General features: G+C 47.7%; 2 protein-coding genes across 2 annotated transcripts; both read left to right on the top strand.

The window, feature by feature from the left end:
* The first annotated feature begins 948 nt into the window (after nucleotides 1-948).
* On the top strand, nucleotides 949-10,953 carry MYG1 (MYG1 exonuclease). Its single transcript, XM_035101215.3, has 7 exons — nucleotides 949-1,174; nucleotides 2,905-3,017; nucleotides 4,855-5,014; nucleotides 6,981-7,130; nucleotides 8,462-8,584; nucleotides 9,317-9,498; nucleotides 10,603-10,953. Exons 1-7 carry the CDS (start codon nucleotides 1,013-1,015, stop codon nucleotides 10,787-10,789), a joined length of 1,077 nt encoding a protein of 358 aa, XP_034957106.3. The 5' UTR covers nucleotides 949-1,012; the 3' UTR covers nucleotides 10,790-10,953.
* A 4,725-nt stretch (nucleotides 10,954-15,678) lies between these two features.
* LOC118077575 (leucine-rich repeat-containing protein 3-like) lies at nucleotides 15,679-16,557 on the top strand. The gene has a single exon (XM_060270983.2). It carries the CDS (start codon nucleotides 15,731-15,733, stop codon nucleotides 16,481-16,483), a length of 753 nt encoding a protein of 250 aa, XP_060126966.2. The 5' UTR covers nucleotides 15,679-15,730; the 3' UTR covers nucleotides 16,484-16,557.
* The last annotated feature ends 2,410 nt before the right edge of the window (nucleotides 16,558-18,967 follow it).

Here is an 18,967-nt window from a genome sequence, read left to right as displayed (position 1 = left end):
CTTAGTTCAGTAACTAACAGACACAGAAAAGGAGTGCTTCAAGGATGTTTTCAAAGATGCAACATGCCTGAAGATGAAAGCAAAGAAGTTTCTGTCCCCAAAGAAGGTGTTTCAACATGGTTTGGGAAGTTTGAGTGCATTCTTATTGGATGGGGGCGGGCAGGCTGAGATTCCCGCATTGCAGGGGGTTGGACTAGATGACCCTCAGGGAATCCTTTCAACTACACAATTACACACACAAACTCACTCTCTTTGGCACAAGGTTATTCAAAGTCACTGCTATCTGCCACCCCCATTTGTACCAAACATTAGAAAATGGGAGAAGCGTTGCCAGAAGTCCCTGTTAAACTCTGCATAAGCAGGAAACACTTTGTTTGGCCTGCAGACTCTTTCGCACATCTAGGAGTGAAAACTGTCTTTTTTTGGAAGGTTTCTCAAATTGGGGGGGGATGCTTGTCCCCTAAATATACTTGCACATGTCTTCTATTTGTGTTCAGGAAGGCGGGTGGGTGGGACAATTGCTGTTGTTGTTTTTTAAAAAACAACCTTCACCCTTCCTTAAGGAGGGCTCACAACAACCCTGTGAGGTAGGATAGACAAAGGGAATGAGTGACTGACTCAAAGTGAGCATGCGCAGCTGAGGAAGCATTCGATCCCAGGTCCTTTGCGAGACGACACATGCAACCCACCACAGTGGCGTTTATGTGTGTAACTTGGGCTTTAAACATTTGAGAAACGCACCCCCATACCATGCCTGGGCGCTCCGCACGTTACTTTTACGAGACATGATGAAGAAGCGTTGCGAGGCTGGTGGCTCCAACTCCACGCCCGCTTTTTCACCCCTCCATAAAATCCCCCTGATGGTTCATCCCCAGCAGTACCGTATTTCCCAAACTTGTAGTCCAGGGACATTGTATTGCGCTTGGGGTCTCAGGAATACGGTAGAAGCGGGCGGGGCGAGCGCGGGGGAGGCAGGAAGCAAAGCGCCTTCCCGGGCCGGCGTTCCATCGCTATGCGCATGCGCTGCGTGTTGGCTGGGATTCCACGCCTGACTCGCAGCCTCATGTCCGGTCCGAAGCGCCCCCGACCGGCCCGCATCGGCACCCACGGCGGCACCTTCCACTGCGACGAGGCGCTCGCGTGTTTCCTCCTGCGGCTGCTGCCCTCTTATCAGGTACGCAGCTGGGGTCTTCTTGTGCACAGGCCGCTTACTCCGGAGTAACACCCCCCCGCGCGCGCGCGCACGTGTGTAGCAGGCGAGTTTCGGGTTGCTACCTTAATCCGGTTTCGATTCGGAAGCCTTTTCAGCTACCCTCCTTCCTTTTCCTCCCACACCCCCGATTCAATTCACACGTGACGTTCCGAGTTGGGCTCTTGCAGGGGCTGATCTTAGGACCACCAGCAACTGCGTGGATGCGGCAACCTGCACGCCGCGCAACTCCCGCGGCCAATGCACTTGCGCAAAAATTTGAATTGCTAAGCGAATCGCACCATCTGTGCAATTAGAATGAGTGTGCATTTATGTATAAATGGGGGTCGGGGTCGGGGTTGGGGGTGGTGGTGTCACGTCTTTGTTGGGACCGCAGCGTGGAGATACGATCTTTAGCTGTTCTGGTATGAATGCACGTGGGCGTAAATCTGTGCTTGCGCGTGTAAAACCTGGAGGTAAATAGCAGGGAATGTAGCTTGTTTGCTTTGCGGTATTTTATACCCTTCCCTTTGGTCAAGACAGCAAAAGCAAGCACAAGTTATTAAATGGTAGTTCTTACAACTCCTGGCTGGTGTCAGCGGCCCTTCTGGGTGTCTTGCACTCTCGGTAAAGAGAATTCCACCATCACCATCCCAGCCCTTGCCCCAGATCAGATCCAGGAGCAGAATAGATGACAATGTCCAGGCCCCGGGGACAAGGCAACTCCTGTCACACACTCTTGAGTCCTGATGGCAGTTTTCCCCTTTACATCCACCTGTCTATATATACCTGAGAACTGAGGATCACACTATGCAGCTGATGAAGTTCGCCAAAGCTACACCACAATAAAATTTGTCTTTAAGGTGCCACAAGACTCTGTACAGTGGTACCTCGGTTTAAGAACAGTCCTGTTTACAAACAATTCGGTTTACGAACTCCGCAAAACCGGAAGTAGTGTCCCGGTTTGCGAACTTTACCACTGTAGTTCTTGTTGCAATAAATTTGTTGCAAACCACACCAAGTCCTAATAGCATAAAGGTAGGAAGCAGGAGCATTGTGGGACTGGAATGGTGCTGGTTTACTCCCTGCAGAAAGGCAATTTGAGGATTTCCATCTTATTAGGACTTGGTGTATTTTGCACTTAATTATAATTCTGCACCAGGGAACCTACATGGATTATGGCATAGCTGCCAAGTTTTCCCTTTTCTCGCGAGGAAGCCTATTCAGCATAAGGGAATTTCCCTTTTAAAAAGGGAGAACTTGGCAGCTATGGGATTATGCAGATTTTCAAGTAGTTTTGCAGTTTCCATAATTTATACAGCTTCTCCTACCAAACTTTGGAGGGGGCGGGGGACAGAAGCTGGGGGAAGCCTTCCCCTTGCTTTCTGAGATTTCACCAGATGTTGCCCATATACTTTAAAAAACTGTCTTCACCATCACGAGAGCTAGAAACTGTTTTTTTCTTAAAGTCACCATCATGCAGAAACACACACCTCACGAAGATCAACTCGAGGGCTTGCATATGGGAGCAAGTGGTCCTGTGCTCTCAGTCACAGGTGTTCATCCTGCCTACCTGGTGTATCTTTTTCACCTGAAGGCACCAAGGAATGGTGAAGAGATAGAGATCAGAAACTGCAAAGCGGACAGCCTGGAATACCACTGGGGCACGATTTGTTTCATGGCTTTTGTTTGTTGTCGCCCTGCTGTGCCCTCAGGATGCAGAGATCATCCGGACACGGGATCCTAAGCTCCTGGCAGAGTGCGACGTGGTGGTGGATGTTGGGGGCGAATATGACCCTCAGAAGCATCGCTACGACCATCACCAGAGGTACTGTTGAATTCCTGCAGACTTTCCTCCCAGTGCTGGCAGCTAGTGGAATAGCAAGGTTACCACCACTTACCCTGTCAGCACAGTTGGTTAGAGCGTGGTGCTGATAATGCCAAAGTTGCAGGTTCGATCCCTGTATGGGACATCTGCCTATTCCTGCATTGCAGGGGGTTGGACTAGATGATCCTCAGGGTCCCTTCCAATTCTATGCTTCTATGACCTTTCAAATCTCTTTTAAAAAAATGTTTTTCCAAATTATTGCATAACTCCAAATATATATCTCATTTTTTGTCACACATTTTCTTGACTACCTGTCCCTCCTTCCCTGGTGTTTATTTATTATTATTATTATTATTATTATTATTATTATTATTCCCCCTTAAGAGCTGCATTAAAACACATCTATACTGTACAGTCAAACCTCGGTTGTCAAACGTAATCCGTTCTGGGAGACTGTTTGAAAACTGAAAGTGGAAGCCTCAATACAGTAGGAAACTGACGTCTGGCTTCCAAAAATCATTCAAAAACCAGAGCAGTTACTTCCAGGTTTTCAGAGTTCAAGAGCCGAAACATTCCAAAAGGGGGAGGCGTTCAGGAACCGAGGTTTGACTGTATTTATTTTCTAAGCCCCCAAATCCATATTCCACATTCTTCCATTGCTCATATCTCAAATCCTGCACGTGATTTCGTAGAAGAATGATAGTTTGATAGGTAATCCACCAATGGCTTCCATTCTTCTATGAAGATATCAGCTTGTCCTCTTATTTTAGCCGTCAGTTTCGCCATTTCCACATAGTCCATTGGTTTTATAAGCCATTCTTCCATTGCGGGGAGTCTCTGTGTCTTTCCATTTCTGTGCATATAAAGTTCTAGCTGCGGCTGTTGCATGCATAAAAAGGTTAGTCAGAGGTTGTTTTTTGAATCTCCGTCCCTATTATCCCCAACCAAAAGGCTTTAGGTTTTTGGGGAATGGTCCATTTCAACATCTTTTTCAGTTCATTGTATATCATTTCCTAGAAACCCTTAGCCTTCGGACCTTTCAAATCTAGCCCTATCCTTTCTAGTGCTGCCTACCACCACCCTCTCATCTGGTGTGCAGTCCATGCAGAACCGAAAGGGCAAAAGACAACAAGCCCAGGAGCAAAGAGACAGGAAGAGCCACATCAGAACAGAGAGCCTGTGGCCCTCCAGATGTTGGGCTCTATCAGCTCTAGCCAGCACGACCAGTGGTTGGGGATGATGGGAGTTGTAGTCCGACAACATCTGGAGGGCCACAACCTCCCCATCTTTGTTGTAAGAGGTTCAGCCCCAACTAAGGAGAGTTCTGTAGTGGAGAAAACCTTGGTAACTTGAAAGAGTTGTGCAAACTGACATGCATATGTAAGTTCCCCTAATTCCCTTTCACATTCCATGTTTCCTTAAACCAGGCATCCCCAAACTTCGGCCCTCCAGATGTTTTGGACTACAATTCCCATCATCCCTGACCACTGGTCCTGTTAGCTAGGGATCATGGGAGTTGTAGGCCAAAATATCTGGAGGGCCGCAGTTTGGGGATGCCAGCCTTAAACAGCTTGTTCCAGATATCCAATGCACTTCCCTCCTTACAATATTCCTGTTGCACTGCTGTTTCCAAGAGTTGCTCATTAATAAGACACACTAATTGCAGGAGTTTGTATACGAAAGGGGGTGGGTCTCAGAATTTTGGGTCTGGGGCCCTGGGAAATTTTCATTTCCTTGGGGTTGGTATTATTTGCTTGGAAAGGGGAGCGTTCCAGGCTTTCCTCCCTCTTTCGGGTTGTCCTTTATTGACTCCCCCGATCCCACCTTGTTCCCGCAGGTCATTCGGGGATTCCATGCACAGCCTGAAGCCTGACAAACCTTGGCTGACCAAACTGAGCAGTGCAGGGTTGGTTTACACCCATTTTGGCTCTGAGATTTTGGCGAAGCAGCTGGGCCTCAAGGAGGAGGATCCCGTCGTGCATGTGCTCTATGACAAGGTTTGTGAGAGCCCTTCCCAACATCAAAAGCCTCTGGAACAATGGGGGGAATGAATGAACTCAACCCCTTGGGCTATTTCTTGCAGGGATGGGGAAACCTGTGGCCCACTGGGTATTTCCGGACTCCTATCTCCTTATCCGTGCCCATTGGCCCTGCTGGGCATCGAGGGCCACAGCATCTCCACCCCTGCTTTGGTGTATTCCAAAGAAGGGCAAGGTACCCCATGTTTCCAAATTAAGATAGGAGGTACATTTCGTTCTTGAGGCCAAAATATTTATTTTGAAACGATGAAAGAGCAAGAGCCGACTGCCTCGGGTCCCCTTTCTTCCTGCGTGAGTCACTGTTTTGAGCATGCTATCTAACTGGATTAATCTAATTGCTATCTATCTAACCAAGATCATGGCCACTGGTCCCATCACCTCCTGGCAAATAGAAGGGGAAGAAATGGAGGCAGTGAGAGATTTTACTTTCTTGGGCTCCTTGATCACTGCAGGTGGTGACAGCAGTCACGAAATTAAAAGACGCCTGCTTCTTGGGAGAAAAGAAATGACAAACCTAGACAGCATCTTAAAAAGCAGAGACATCACCTTGCCTACAAAGGTCCGTATAGTTAAAGCTATGGTTTTCCCAGTAGTGATGTATGGAAGTGAGAGCTGGACCATAAAGAAGGCTGATCGCCGAAGAATTGATGCTTTTGAATTATGGTGCTGGAGGAGACTCTTGAGAGTCCCATGGACTGCAAGAAGATCAAACCTATCCATTCTGAAGGAAATCAGCCCTGAGTGCTCACTGGAAGGAAGCTGAGGCTCCAATACTTTGGCCACCTCATGAGAAGAGAAGAATCCTTGGAAAAGACCCTGATGTTGAGAAAGATTGAGGGCACTAGGAGAAGGGGACGACAGAGGACGAGATGGTTGGACAGTGTTCTCAAAGCTACCAACATGAGTTTGACCAAACTGCGGGAGGCAGTGCAAGACAGGAGTGCCTGGCGTGCTCTGGTCCATGGGGTCACGAAGAGTCGGACACGACTAAACGACAACATCTAACTGGAGGCTGTGTGCCAATACAAAACGCCAAATGAGGTCATCACAGCAGGACGTTGTCATTCAATGGGTGCCGAGCTAGACTTGGGTATTGTTATCTGATTGTGGCCACAAGGATCAGGGGTGATGAGATCTGGAATCCAACAATCAGGAGGACCACCACAGGTTAGCCACCTTGGCTGTAGTGGCGTTGGTGGTACTGATCCAGCAGTGCTGCCTTATGCATATTGTTGACCTGTCCAGTTGTCTAACTGGCAGTTACCAATAACACAGCTTTGTGAGACAGAAGGATAGCAGAGAAATCTATCTGCCTACGAACAACTTTAGCTGTGTTCCAGACACTTGCAAAAAATACTCGCCCAGTGTGCTCCGTTGCAAATGTCAAGCCTTGTTTCTAAAACGTCTAGAAACCTTTTCCTCTTGAGTTCAGATAACAGTTTGTAGCAGCGGAAACTTTATCAGACTTTCAGTGCCTTTCCATGCCTGAGAAATAACTGACGTCCACTCCCTTGTTCATTAAAACAGAGAGATTTATTGCTTAGAGCAACTCAGCCGGGAGAGTTCAAACCCGTCTCGCTGGAAGCTGCGACGCGAACAGACAGAATAAAAACATACGGTCTCATATAACAGAAGGTTACAACAGCAACAGGTACTACTTCCTGTTTATATGAGAACAAGCCCCGTGGTACAAAGGACGACATGCTGAGCTATTAACCCTCTCAGTTCACACATATATCTGTGGGGCTTCCCCTTGATGCCCTCGCTGCTGAATCTGACCTTGGGAAGTATCTGCCATGCCCCTAAAGTATGCAGGCATGGGGGCTGAATCTTAGCGGGGTTCCAACCTCCCTGTGATCCACAAAACCTAATTTTCCAGGGCAGGTCACTCAACTGAACTTTCTTGTTCTCTCCCTCCCGCTAGTTGTACGAGAACTTTGTGGAAGAGATCGATGCCATAGACAACGGCATCTCCCAATGGGATGGGGAACCTCACTATGCCATGACCACCAATGTGAGCTCCAGGGTTGCCTACCTGAACCCCCGCTGGAATGACAAGGATCAAGACACCGAGGTAGGGATCTGAATTGTATTTGTATTTTCCAGCTCTCTGTGTCCCAGTTAGGAAAACGAAGGAGTAAAAAGACCTCCAAGTAGTAATAATAATAAATAAATAAGAAGAAGAATAAATTTTTATTTATACCCCGCCCTCCCCAGTCAAAACCGGGTTCAGGGCGGCTAACACCAATAAAATTACAATAAGACATAAAAGAAAAGAAAACAATTTATTAAAATACAGATTAAAATACAATATTAAAATTTAAAATGCAGCCTCATTTTAAGTAGTCCATAAATCCAAACCACGAGGGAGGAAAACACAGGGGTCAGACTGAATCCAACCCAAAGGAACAGTAGACGGAACAGCTCTGTCTTGCAGGCCCTGCGGAAAGATGACAAATCCCGCAGGGCCCTGGTCTCCTGTGAAAGAGCGTTCCACCAAGTTGGGGCCAATGCTGAAAAGGCCCTGGCCCTAGTTGAGGCCAATCTAGCCACCTTATGGCTCGGGATCTCCAGAATATTGTTGTTTGTGGACCTTAAGGTCCTCCGCGGGGCATACCAGGAGAGGCGGTCCCGTAGGTACGAGGGTCCGAAGCTGCATAGATTCAGGCATAGTAGATTCAGGCAAGTATATTCAGGCATAAAATAATAAGACACATTTGTTAACTTGTGCCTTTCACTAAACGGGGAGCTGGTTGGGTGACTTCTGAATGATGGGGCTGCATCCTTAAGAACCACAGAGTGCGACCTCGGTGGTTAATTCTGGAGATCCATGGAAGAACAGTTTAGATTGGCCCCGGTGCCTCTTCTAATCTGCATGAAGCTGTTGTGAGCAGAGGGCCTCAAGGTGTTGTGCGAGTGTGTGCCCCAGAGTGGTCAAGCTTTGCGATGTCTCAAAGCGACCAGCATTTTGTACTGAGACGTCCGTTCCAACTTCCCAAAGGCTTTTTTCCACCCATTGCTGCCAACTCAGGTTCAAGTACTCAGGGGCCTGGCACCGCAGCTCAGCGCCCTAATCTCTTTCCCTTCGAGGGCCAGGCTCCTTGTGGCGTCTGTGGCCTGGTGACTGCCTTCGCCTGACCATCACTGGCTAGGACGTGTCTCTCCTGTCCGCTGGAGCAAATCTCAGCTGATAAAGAGCAAAGAGGCAGCAGCAGCAAGATTAAAAACCCGAGTCGTTGGCTTATCTCGAACAGTGTTGAGAGAGGTTGTCCAGGGGCCGCCACCTTGCACTCTCCAAATAAGCCAGCAGCTAAGGCATGCGTGGGGCAGGCTGCATGACCCGAGGGAGCGATTCCACATGGCTTCGGAGAAGATAATTTGCCGACCCTGTGCTTTGTTTCCCAGCCTGGTTTCCAGAAGGCCATGGAGCTGGTAGGCAACGAATTCTTGGACCGCCTCGATTACTATTACCGTGCCTGGATTCCTGCGCGCACCCTTGTGGAGAAGGCCATCCAGCAGCGCTTTGAGGTATACCCCTGCCACTTCCCCAGGGGGCATCACGAGAGGAGGGCAGGTCTAAAGGACTCTGAACACACCTCTGAATGTGCTTCCAGCTCCCGTTCTCACTAAGCACCTGCTTTCCCGTGAGATGAGATTTCTTGTGAGGTGGCTCCCCAAGGAGGAAGAACGGTGTAAATGCAATTTCTCTGGCATGATGTGTGCGCATGCAACTATCTTGCTGTGTGTTTGCATGATGGGGAAGGCCCGTAGCTAAGTGACTGAGCATCCGTTTTGTGTGCAGAAGGTCTCAGGGTTTAATCCCTGGCAACTGCTGGTGAGTCCTTTGTCTGGAAATCTTGGAGGGCTGCTGCCAGTCAGTGTAAACAGTACTGGCCCAGATGGATCAATGGCCTGTGTTCCTAGCAGGTGGGAGGACATGGGTGGAAATGACTCACACACAGCTGTGCCTCTTGCTTTCCACCCTGGCGGAAGCTCACTTTGCACCCCCTCCAGTTGTGGAGCCGTAAGCAGAGCGAGCACATAATATTGAGGACTAGAAACTTTTAAAGAAATAAAGAAAAACGAGTGGTTTAGACCTCCAGCGGCCTGATGGTGCCCCCTAGGTTTTGCACAAGAGTCTGGAACAGTAAGCTTCCTGATCTTACCTGGCAGACATCTCTCACCTTTTTGCACATAGTCCTCCTATGTCTGCTGGCGCAGTTGGTGGCTGTGAATGACACGCATCTCCTTCCTTGGCAGGTTGACCCTAGCGGTGAGATTCTGGTGTTGGCCCAGGGTGGCTGCCCATGGAAGGAGCACCTTTTCAACCTCGAGCAAGAGCTGGGCATAAAGAAGCCTCTCAAATTTGTCCTGTACACGGATCTGGGGGGCCAGTGGCGGGTGCAGTGTGTTCCTGCTGCGCTGCACACCTTCCAGAACAGGTGAGCAAGGGATATGAAATGCCCCCCCTTTGTGTCCTATATTGTGGGATGGGGAGAGCATTTTGAAATCCCATAACTCTGGGGAGCCCCCAAATGCAGGACACCATCTCTCACCCTTGACTTATATTTTCATTTAAACCTGATTAATAATTCTGTCCCTTAAAGAAAGGGGTGGTCAATGTGGCAGCCTCCAGATGCTTTGAACTACAGTTCCCATAATCCTCGGCCAGTATGGCCAGTGTTCAAGGATGATGGAAATGTAGTTCACGCTGGCTACCCCTGCTATCAATCTGTTGCAGCCAGATCAGAAGAGAGTCCTGCGGCACCGTAGAGATTTATCAAATTCATTGCGGCATGAATTTATGGACGAGAGTCCACTCCCTCGGGCTAATGAATCAAATACGGCATAAGGCTAGAACTAACTTCTTCAAATAGTGAAGTGATCATCTAAGCAGGCATCTGAGGAAGTGAGCTGCAGCCCTTGTAAGCAGACACTACAATAAGTTGTCATCTTTCCAAAAACTGGTGATTTTGCTGTAGCAAACATAATGCAGCTCCCTTTTTTCAGTCTTTATGAAGTATATTGGGAGAGAGCTCTGACTTTCTGGCAGTGCACATGGCTTGCATGAAAGTGCTCCTAAGTTCAATCCTTGTCCTACCCAGGTAAAACTGGGAAAGATCCCCCCCTCCCGAAAGCCTTTTAATTGTCAGTGAAGACATTTTTTTTAAAAAAAAACCATGTGCCAAAGCAGAGCCTTATTCCCCTTCTTGTGGGATACCATCCCTCTCATTTTCTTCAGGTGCCCTTCCTAGACCTAGTGTCGCATAGTGGTTAGAGTGTTGGTCTTTGACCTGGGAGACCAGGATTCAAATCCCCCCCTTGGCCACGAAGCTCGCTGGGTGACCTTGAGCCAGTCACAGCCTTTCAGCCTGACCTACCTCGCAGGGTTGTTGTGGGGGGATAAAATAGGGAGGAGAACTACGTATGCCACCTGGAGCTCCTCTGAGGAAAGGTTGGTTATATAAACATGATAAATAATATTAGATTCAAAGCTTGTGGGTTTTCTTTCAGTCATTCTTGGCTCTCGCTTTCCCTCCCATCAGGTTGTCGCTTCTGGCCGAATGGTGTGGTTTACGCGATGAGGAGCTCTCTCAGGCCAGTGGGATCCCCGGCTGCGTCTTTGTGCACGCCAGCGGCTTCATCGGGGGGAACCGCACCAAGGAGGGGGCGCTAGAAATGGCGCGGAAGACATTGGCGCGGGAGGTCGAATCCGGCGCGTGCAGCTCATGAGGCTCAAAGCCCCACACAGTTGGACTGGGGGGGGGAGAGATTGTGGGCTTGCCATAAACTTTGCTTTTTATTTTTTTTAAAGCAGCCTTTTTTGGTATGTTTTATGAAGGAAATTGTTGGTAGAAGCAAAGGGACAAAATAAAAATGAATCATTAAAATACAAATTGTGAAAACGGCGCAGCACTATTCAAAGCCCTTTTAAAAAAAAGTCAGTTCCCAAAAGCCTGTCAGAAGAAAGTGGCTTTCACCTGCCAGAGGAAGGACAAAGAGGCTCACTGGGACGGACGTTCCGAAGTATGGGAGGAGCCACCACCAAGAAGGCCCTCGCCCATGTCTCCAGACTAGAGGGCCATGTCTGGCCCCTGGGTCTGAGGTTTCCCCACCCCGATTGAAAAGATCCAAGCTAGATGGACAGATGCAACAGCAGCCATCTTCATACCCTGATTAGTGGCTCCTGCGCTGAAGTTTATTGCATCCAAATTTAGGGACTTCACTGCATTATTTTGCTTAGCAGCCTCCATGCCTCCTAAGCCTTTCTGCCTCCCCCCCCCCCCAATATCCAATGCACTCAACATGCCCAGTCTGGGTTCAATTCTGGGTAATTGAGACATTTTGGCCAATCCTAAATACAGTGGTATCTTGGATTCTCAAACTTAATCCGTTCTGGAAGTCTGTTCCAGAACCAAAGCATCCCAAAACCAAGGCGCGCTTTCCCATAGAAAGTAATGCAAAACGGATTAATCTGTTCCAGATTTTTAAAAACAACCCCTAAAACAGCAATTTAACATGAATTTTACTATCTCATGAGACCATTGATCCATAAAACGAAAGCAATAATCAATGTACTGTACTGTAAAATAAGTAAGATGGTATTGTAGATGATAGAAAATAAAATTGAATTTTTTTTTTCTTACCTGCACTGATGATAGTCATTGTTTGGATGGGGGGCTTTTATCCATTTATGCAGTCACAGAGTCAATCAATCAGTAGCTGAACTGGGTTCCACACAATCACAAAAACGAATCAACCGAAAAAGCCTCAAAAACAAAAACGCCAAACTTAATCCGTTCCGGAAGTCCGTTTGACTTCCGAAATGTTCAAAAGCCAAGGCACAGCTTCTGATTGGTGCAGGTGTTCTGATAGGCGACAACCGCATCAGTCGTTCGGCTTCCGAAAAATGTTCAAAAACCAGAACACTTGCTTCCGGGTTTTCGGTGTTTGGGAACCAAGGAGTTTGAGAACCAAGGTACCACTGTACAGCAGAACTGAGTTTCACAAGCATAGCTGTCCCTTCTGCTGCTGCTGCTGCTCATGCAGTCCAGCAGAGGCAGGCTGTTCCCTCTCGGTTGTCAGCGCTTGTGTGTGTCTCAAGCTCTTTTGCTGATGGGCAGTAGACCGAGCAGCTGAGCCAGGAGGATGCACTCCTAGAATCCTGCCCCCAAGGGCTTCTGCCACCTGCCCACCTGCTCCCAAAGGAAGCCCAGCAGATGTTTCAGGTGCTACTGAGATGGTCCCTGGAGCTGCAGTCAGACCGGACCTGCTTCGGACCAGACTGACCACGACTGCGCTGTTCACACAGGTGTGTTTGGAGCAATGAGAACTACGGGGGTGGGGTGGGGTGCAGGGTGAGAGTTGCAACTAAGGCTTAAAACAAACAGACTCCTGTGGTCTTTTAAGAGCAGTCCGAAACAGAAACTCAACGGAGACTGCTCTCCCTAGCACGGCATATAATTGATAGTTGTGGATTTAAAAAATCTAGAAGATTATCTAACAGGAGATCCTGCTAGGGTTTTTTGTTTTTTTGTAAGGTGGGGCTCAAGGTGGGGTTACAATGGATCTCCCCCTCCTCATTTGATCCCCACAGCAACCCTGCGAAGTAGGCTGGGCTGAGAGGAATGACTGGCCCAAGGTCACCCAGCAAGCTTTGTGGCCAAAGGTGGATTTGAACCCTGGCCACCCAGGTTCTCTAACCATTACGCAACGCTGAGGTTTTGAGTTCCCAAACTGGGAAGGTGTATGGGCCTGCTCTCACGCCCTTGAAGAGCACAAGTGGGTCTTTTTCATAGCATCAAACCAAACATGACCTGCTAACGTCTGCATGCAGCTCTTAAAGGCGCTGCGCAGAGGCTGCTTGGAAATTTGGCAACCCTAAGTGAGCAAGTGACTTAAGAAACACAGTCAACTGTTGAATAAGTCACTGAGTGCAGACTAACCCACTTCATACAAGTTTTGGCAATGTTCCTGAACAAGCCCTTTTTGGGACGCAGTAGCTAAGCAAATTAATATAGTCCTGAAATACCAGGAGCATTTTTTTTTCATCCTTGTAGCTGCAATCCCATCCCAGTTTAACCTGCGCGAGTGAGCCCCAAGGGAATGCACTGTTACAGCACAAGTCTACGTATATTTACCTGGAAGTAAGATCTACGGTGTTCAATGGGGATTGCTCTCCTCAGGTACGTATGCACAGGGTTGTGAGCCTTTATCTACTCTGAATCTGTATTTCTGTCACCTGGGTGCTTAATCCTAAAGGATGGAAAGCATGGCTTGCTAGAGAAACCTTGAAAGAGAGAAACTAGGGCACCAGCAGGAGGAAATATTAAACCCAGGGTTCCTCCAGATGACCTTATTGCGCATTCATCCTGATTTGCTCGCACAAAGCTTAGATGGTGGTTGAACAAGGTCAGGTCTTTATTGTTTAGATTTCCTTTCGTGGGGTGGTTATATGACAATATGCAATCGTCCCGATTTGCTTGAGGATTGTTTACATGTCTTATTGTTCGTTTAACCTACACTTTTGAGAGAGCCTTTCCCTGTAATTTTCCAAACTGCAAGAAGTCTGTCGCTTTTTAAGCGGATTTGTTGGGCTAGGGCGACAGGGTGCTTTAATAAACTTTTATTACACAAACCTAAAATTCCACTATGCGCTTGAATCCCTGAAAACTGACAGTCTGGAGGAACCTGCATTTAATTCAGAGTGAGAAAACAGCTTTTAATAGATACTTTGGATCACCCTCTTTTGGAGGTAGGTGTGTAATTAGTAAAAGATATATGCACAACTCAGGTTATCCCATCCCAGTGCAGAGGTGCAACAGATTTACTCACCCTCAGAAGAAGCACAACCAAAACAGTGACTCATACAGAAGCAAAGGGGGTGAGCCCTGGTTTTCTTACTCAAGGAATCATATAGCTGGAAGAGACTTTGCAGGTTGTTTAGTCCAGCATTAAATGGTTGTATCTTGGTAAATCTGCTCCATATACATGACAAAAAAAGGAGATCATCATATTTCAGTGTGTTTTTGTTTCTGACTCCCCTCATTCTGGTAAATTCAGTTAATTTCACCATCGTTGCAAAATGGTATCCATTCATAATCCAGTCTTTTTTAATCTTGGTATTTGAGATGGGCGCCATTTGACAGCTAAGTGATGCATAATAAAATTTCTTACCAGAATGACATGCTCAGAAATGTATCTTTTCCCATATATCCCAGAATAATCAACAATGGGCTTAAAGGTATTTGACATCCAATTATAACTTCAAAAGCCTGAATAGTTTCCCCCCAGTCATCCTTCGTGTCTTCAGATTAGCTCCCACTTTTCTAGGTCTGATCATCATTCTTGCTACGTGGTGGGAAGTTAGATAGTCCCAATAGTTTTTAGTGTTATTATTATTATTACTGCTCCCACACATTTTATAAGCACTGAACATCATTCACCGCCGCCACCCCAAGTATAATTCTAATAGACTATTTCCACTGTCGAAGCAGGTTTAGCTGTGATTGTGTGTCTGTCATTCCAATTTTCCCATATTCAGCTACACAGCCATTTTATTTGCTGCTGAATTAGAGGGGGGTGTGTGAAAACTCTGAAGTGGCATGGCATGGGCATTTAGAAGACCTCCCTAAACAGATTATGCTGTCAGAGGATATGTGTCAAGAATAAAATATAAAGCAAATTTGGAAAGAGGCTCCTTTCAAGGAACACAAAAGTTACGGGCGCAGAACTGAGCACAGCAGCATTTGCAACATATAGCAGGATTTACAATCTGGAGAAACACTAAATAAGTTTTAGGAAAGCTAACGTGCTGTGAGGGAGCAAAAGGGGGAGCAGTGGGTTGAGAGAGAGAGAGAGAACAGTTGTCCCAAATGATCACTATGGTAATGACCAGATCACTACAAAGAACCAATTTCCACTTTTAAAAACAAGAAAATCGCAAATCAAGGTGAGATGCAGACTGCAGCACATACCTGGAGCAGATGTTGAAGCCTGGTTTTAAAAAAATGCTAGTGTGGTCAGTCCTTTTATCCTGGGGGTACTCAAGGGTACAAGGTACCAGCACATTTTTTTCTGGAAGGAAAACACGGGTTAAAAGGGTGGTCCTTACTGTTGTTTTTTTAAAAAAGGTAAAGGACCGCTGGACAGTTAAGTCCAGTCAAAGGTGACTATGGGGTTGCGGCGCTCATCTTGCTTTCAGGCCGAGGGAGCTGGCGTTTGTCCACAGCTAGCTTTCAGGGGCATGTGGCCAGCTGCTTCTGGCGCAATGGAACATTGACAGAAGCCAGAGTGCACAGAAACACTGTTTACCTTCCTGCCACAGTGGTACCTATTTATCTACTTGCACTGGTATGCTAGGTTGGCAGGAGCTGGGACAGAGCAACGGGAGCTCACCCCATCGCAGGGATTCGAACTGCCAATATTCTGATCAGCAAGTCCAAGAGGCTCAGTGGTTTTTAGACCACAACGCCACCCGTGTCTCGGTAACTTACTGTAACAGCACTGGGTGTGGTAATATTGTTAAAACCAACCCATGGAATGTGTTAGGAGGCTCTTTCTCACTGGCTCATTTTTGTCTCCCCTGCCCTCTTTTTCAGGTAAGATTCTGGGCCCTCCACCACCTCTTTGTGACCCCCGCAACACCCGGAGAGAGAAGAGAGCAATGCAGAGATGCCAGCATCGTTCTCCCTCTTCCTCCTGGTCCTGATCCTGCACGGCGGCCTCCCCTGCCCGCAGAGCTGTGACTGCCCGCCGGGGAGCGGCGTGGTGTGGTGCAACCGGAAAGACCTGGTGACCATCCCTTTCGACATCCCCCCCGACACCCGGGTCCTCTACCTGGACTCCAACTGGATCACCCACGTCCCCAACGGGGCCTTCTACGGCCTGAAGCAGCTCCGCAAGCTTCACTTGGCCGACAACCTCATCGAGAGCATAGCGCCGGGGGCCTTCCGGGGCCTGGGCGGGGGGCTGAGGCTGCTGGACCTTTCCGGCAACCAGCTGGAGAGGATGGAGTTTGCCCCCTTTGCCATGCTCACCTGGGCCCGGCTAGAGCTGTACGACAACCCCTGGCACTGCGACTGCTCCCTGCAGAAGCTGGTGGAGGCTCTTCCTCTGGACGCAGAGACCGTGGAGGACGTCGTGTGTGCCACTGCGGAGTGGGAGGAATACACCGGGAAGACCTTAGCTCGCTTGCTCAACACCGGCGTCAACTTCTGCCTGGGCCAGCAGAGGAACACGGACCTGGCCATGCTGCTCACCATGTTTTGCTGGTTCGCCGTGGTCATCACCTATGTCATCTATTACGTCCGACGCAACCAAGCAGAGTCCCGGCGACACTTGGAGTATCTCAAGTCGCTGCCCCTGCCCAGCAAGCAGCCCAGCCCGGAGGAGTTGGAAGAAGACACCCTCAGCACCATCCTCTGAGAACCCAACAAACAGAAACTGCTTTGGAAATGGTTATAAAACTATTGTTAACTGTTGTCAGCTTCTTCCTATCAAGAAACCTGGGAATTAGGTGTGTGAGTGAGGACCTTGGTGGGTTGGTTCCTCCTTAAAACTGCCCTTGGACCCCAGTTCTTGCTTTCCTAACCCTATGACCTCCTAGCAATTGAAAGAGGGCCAACCTCATATGCCTGCTGGTTGGAAGCCAAAAATGATTTGCTGAAGATCCGATTTCCCCCTTCTGCACAATTTCTTTTTCTGAATTACAGGCTGCATTGCTCCTATGCAGCAAACCCAATCCACACACACACACACACACACACACACACACACACCCCTGCAGAGAGTCCTCAAGCTTCTCTTTTCCCATTTGCCAGGGATTTAGGCAAAGATATTACAGCTTAATGCTAGGGGGATTAACCATGAAACAATCATAAATCCCTGTTCTCTTAATCCCTTATTTTGACTGGGGCGTTTCTGCCCCATCTGTTCCGCTGCAGCCACTTCCCTTTCAGTGGCTTTTTCTGCCTCCTTCCAGTCCCCTTTTCTCCACATTGTGTGGCAGGGAAACCTGCAGACGGAACAGCTGCATTTAATCCTGCCTCTTTGGTGACTGCAGAATGTAGGGATGTATAGAGCTGCCTTATATACTAAGTCAGACCTTTGGGTCTATCTAGTTCAGTGTCGCCTACACTGACTGGCAGCAGCTCTCCAGGGTTTCAACTGGTTATGAGTGGCTCTCCAGTGCTCCAAGCAGGGTTCTCTCCCGATCCTATGTGGAGATGCCAGGGATTGAACCTCAGACCTTCTGCATGCAAAGCAAGCAGCCTTCTCCTTTCTGGGCTGCAGCTAAGAACCCTGTATCCAAACACACATTTTCCCCACTCGCACATTACATTTTACAGACACACACTTTAAACAACTTGGGCCAGAGTTTCAAATGAAAGCAGTGTGTGTAAATAAGGTCTCCGCTTTCTAGGTTGTAAGAAATCAATTTTCACAAGCAGCCACCGCTATAAAGGCACAGAGATTGCATGGATATTCAGTGCCATTCCAAAAAGGCAAGTGTTTTCTGCAGAGAAGCAGAGGCTACTCAATGGGAGCTTCCAAAGAAAAGACCCTCCAAACTCAGGAAGTTAGGAGATTTAAGAACCCATAAAACAACCACTTTTTATTTCAGCATCAAAAAGGAAGTTGACCCCATAGCTGGGATGGCTAAAAGATCCCTGCATTGCAGGAGGGGGAATAGATGGTCCCTTGTGGTCCGTTCCAACTCTACAATTCTATGATTCACATTTCTTGGGCCTGAAACAGATTTAAGGCAGGCAATCTGTTTACAATCAGGTACAGTCAGGTAAGCATTCCAGATCCTTACACTTTGAACACAGATAGCAGGCAGGTATGATCTTAAGGTATACAGGTAGGCTCACTCATACCGGTAAGATCACTGGTCGAAACTTAGCCAGATCCAGTGTGTTTTCTGAGAGCAATGTAAGGCCCAAGACTCAAACCGGGCATTGGGGTGGGGGAGAGAAAATTTTATTTATTACTGGATTGCTTTAAATGTCCCCTTTTATAACATTGGTTAGAACATTGGTTCTAAAAATGTAACTGTCCTTTCAGGAGACTTCTGAAAGACAGAAAGCAAAATGTTCAAAATAAAATGTATGAAACCCAATAACATGGAGCTTGGTCCTTCCTTCTAAATGCGCTTTCGGCAATCTTTAACAAGAGGCTGTTCAATTTAAGTCCTCAGATTTCATCGTTTCTGCTTATTCCCTAGTGCTTCTGTTCCTAGCCACTTTTAATTGACCAAGCCTTTTAAGTAACTGAACCGAATCTATTTCCATATTTTCAAAAAAGAGGCCTCTGTTTCTCTCCTTTGCATGGCAAACTGCTGGCCATGCCTTCTTATCTTAAAACAACTCTTCTGGTTATTAAAGACTGCAACTGCTCTAGAGAATTTTTTTATTTTATTTTTTTGCAATTATGGTAATCACACGGCACTTGAGCCAAAAGTCTGTAGCAGGGAGGGTCAGATTCAACACTGGGCAGAGGCAGCTGATAAGGGCTGCAACCCACCCTACACACACTAAGGAGTCAGCTGTTGCTGAAAACGGGAGACTTTTAAATACAAATGCGCAGGATGATGGATGAGGTGGCAAAAGGGGGGATTTCAGCAGGTGCTGTCGTCTTAACATTGGTACTGAAAACTACCTGCTGAAAAAGGGGGCTGGGAGAGACCTCTTCCAACACCATTCATAATTTTATAACTCTCAAAAGCCCCCAGACACTTGACAGCTGTGCACACAACTGCTTAGATGTTTTGACAGGTGCACACGATACCGGGATCGAGGCACATGTATGCTCCACCATGCGCAGGATACAAGTGCAACAGTTTATCTTCTGTATCGCCCCTAAGAAAATATGCTGGAAGGGAAAGTTGCCTTTATACAGAATCAGGCC

Source organism: Zootoca vivipara, chromosome 2 (genome assembly GCF_965207765.1).
Source record: "Zootoca vivipara chromosome 2, rZooViv2.hap1.1, whole genome shotgun sequence".
NCBI lineage: Eukaryota > Metazoa > Chordata > Lepidosauria > Squamata > Lacertidae > Zootoca > Zootoca vivipara.
This window is presented reverse-complemented; position numbering and strand designations above follow the sequence as displayed.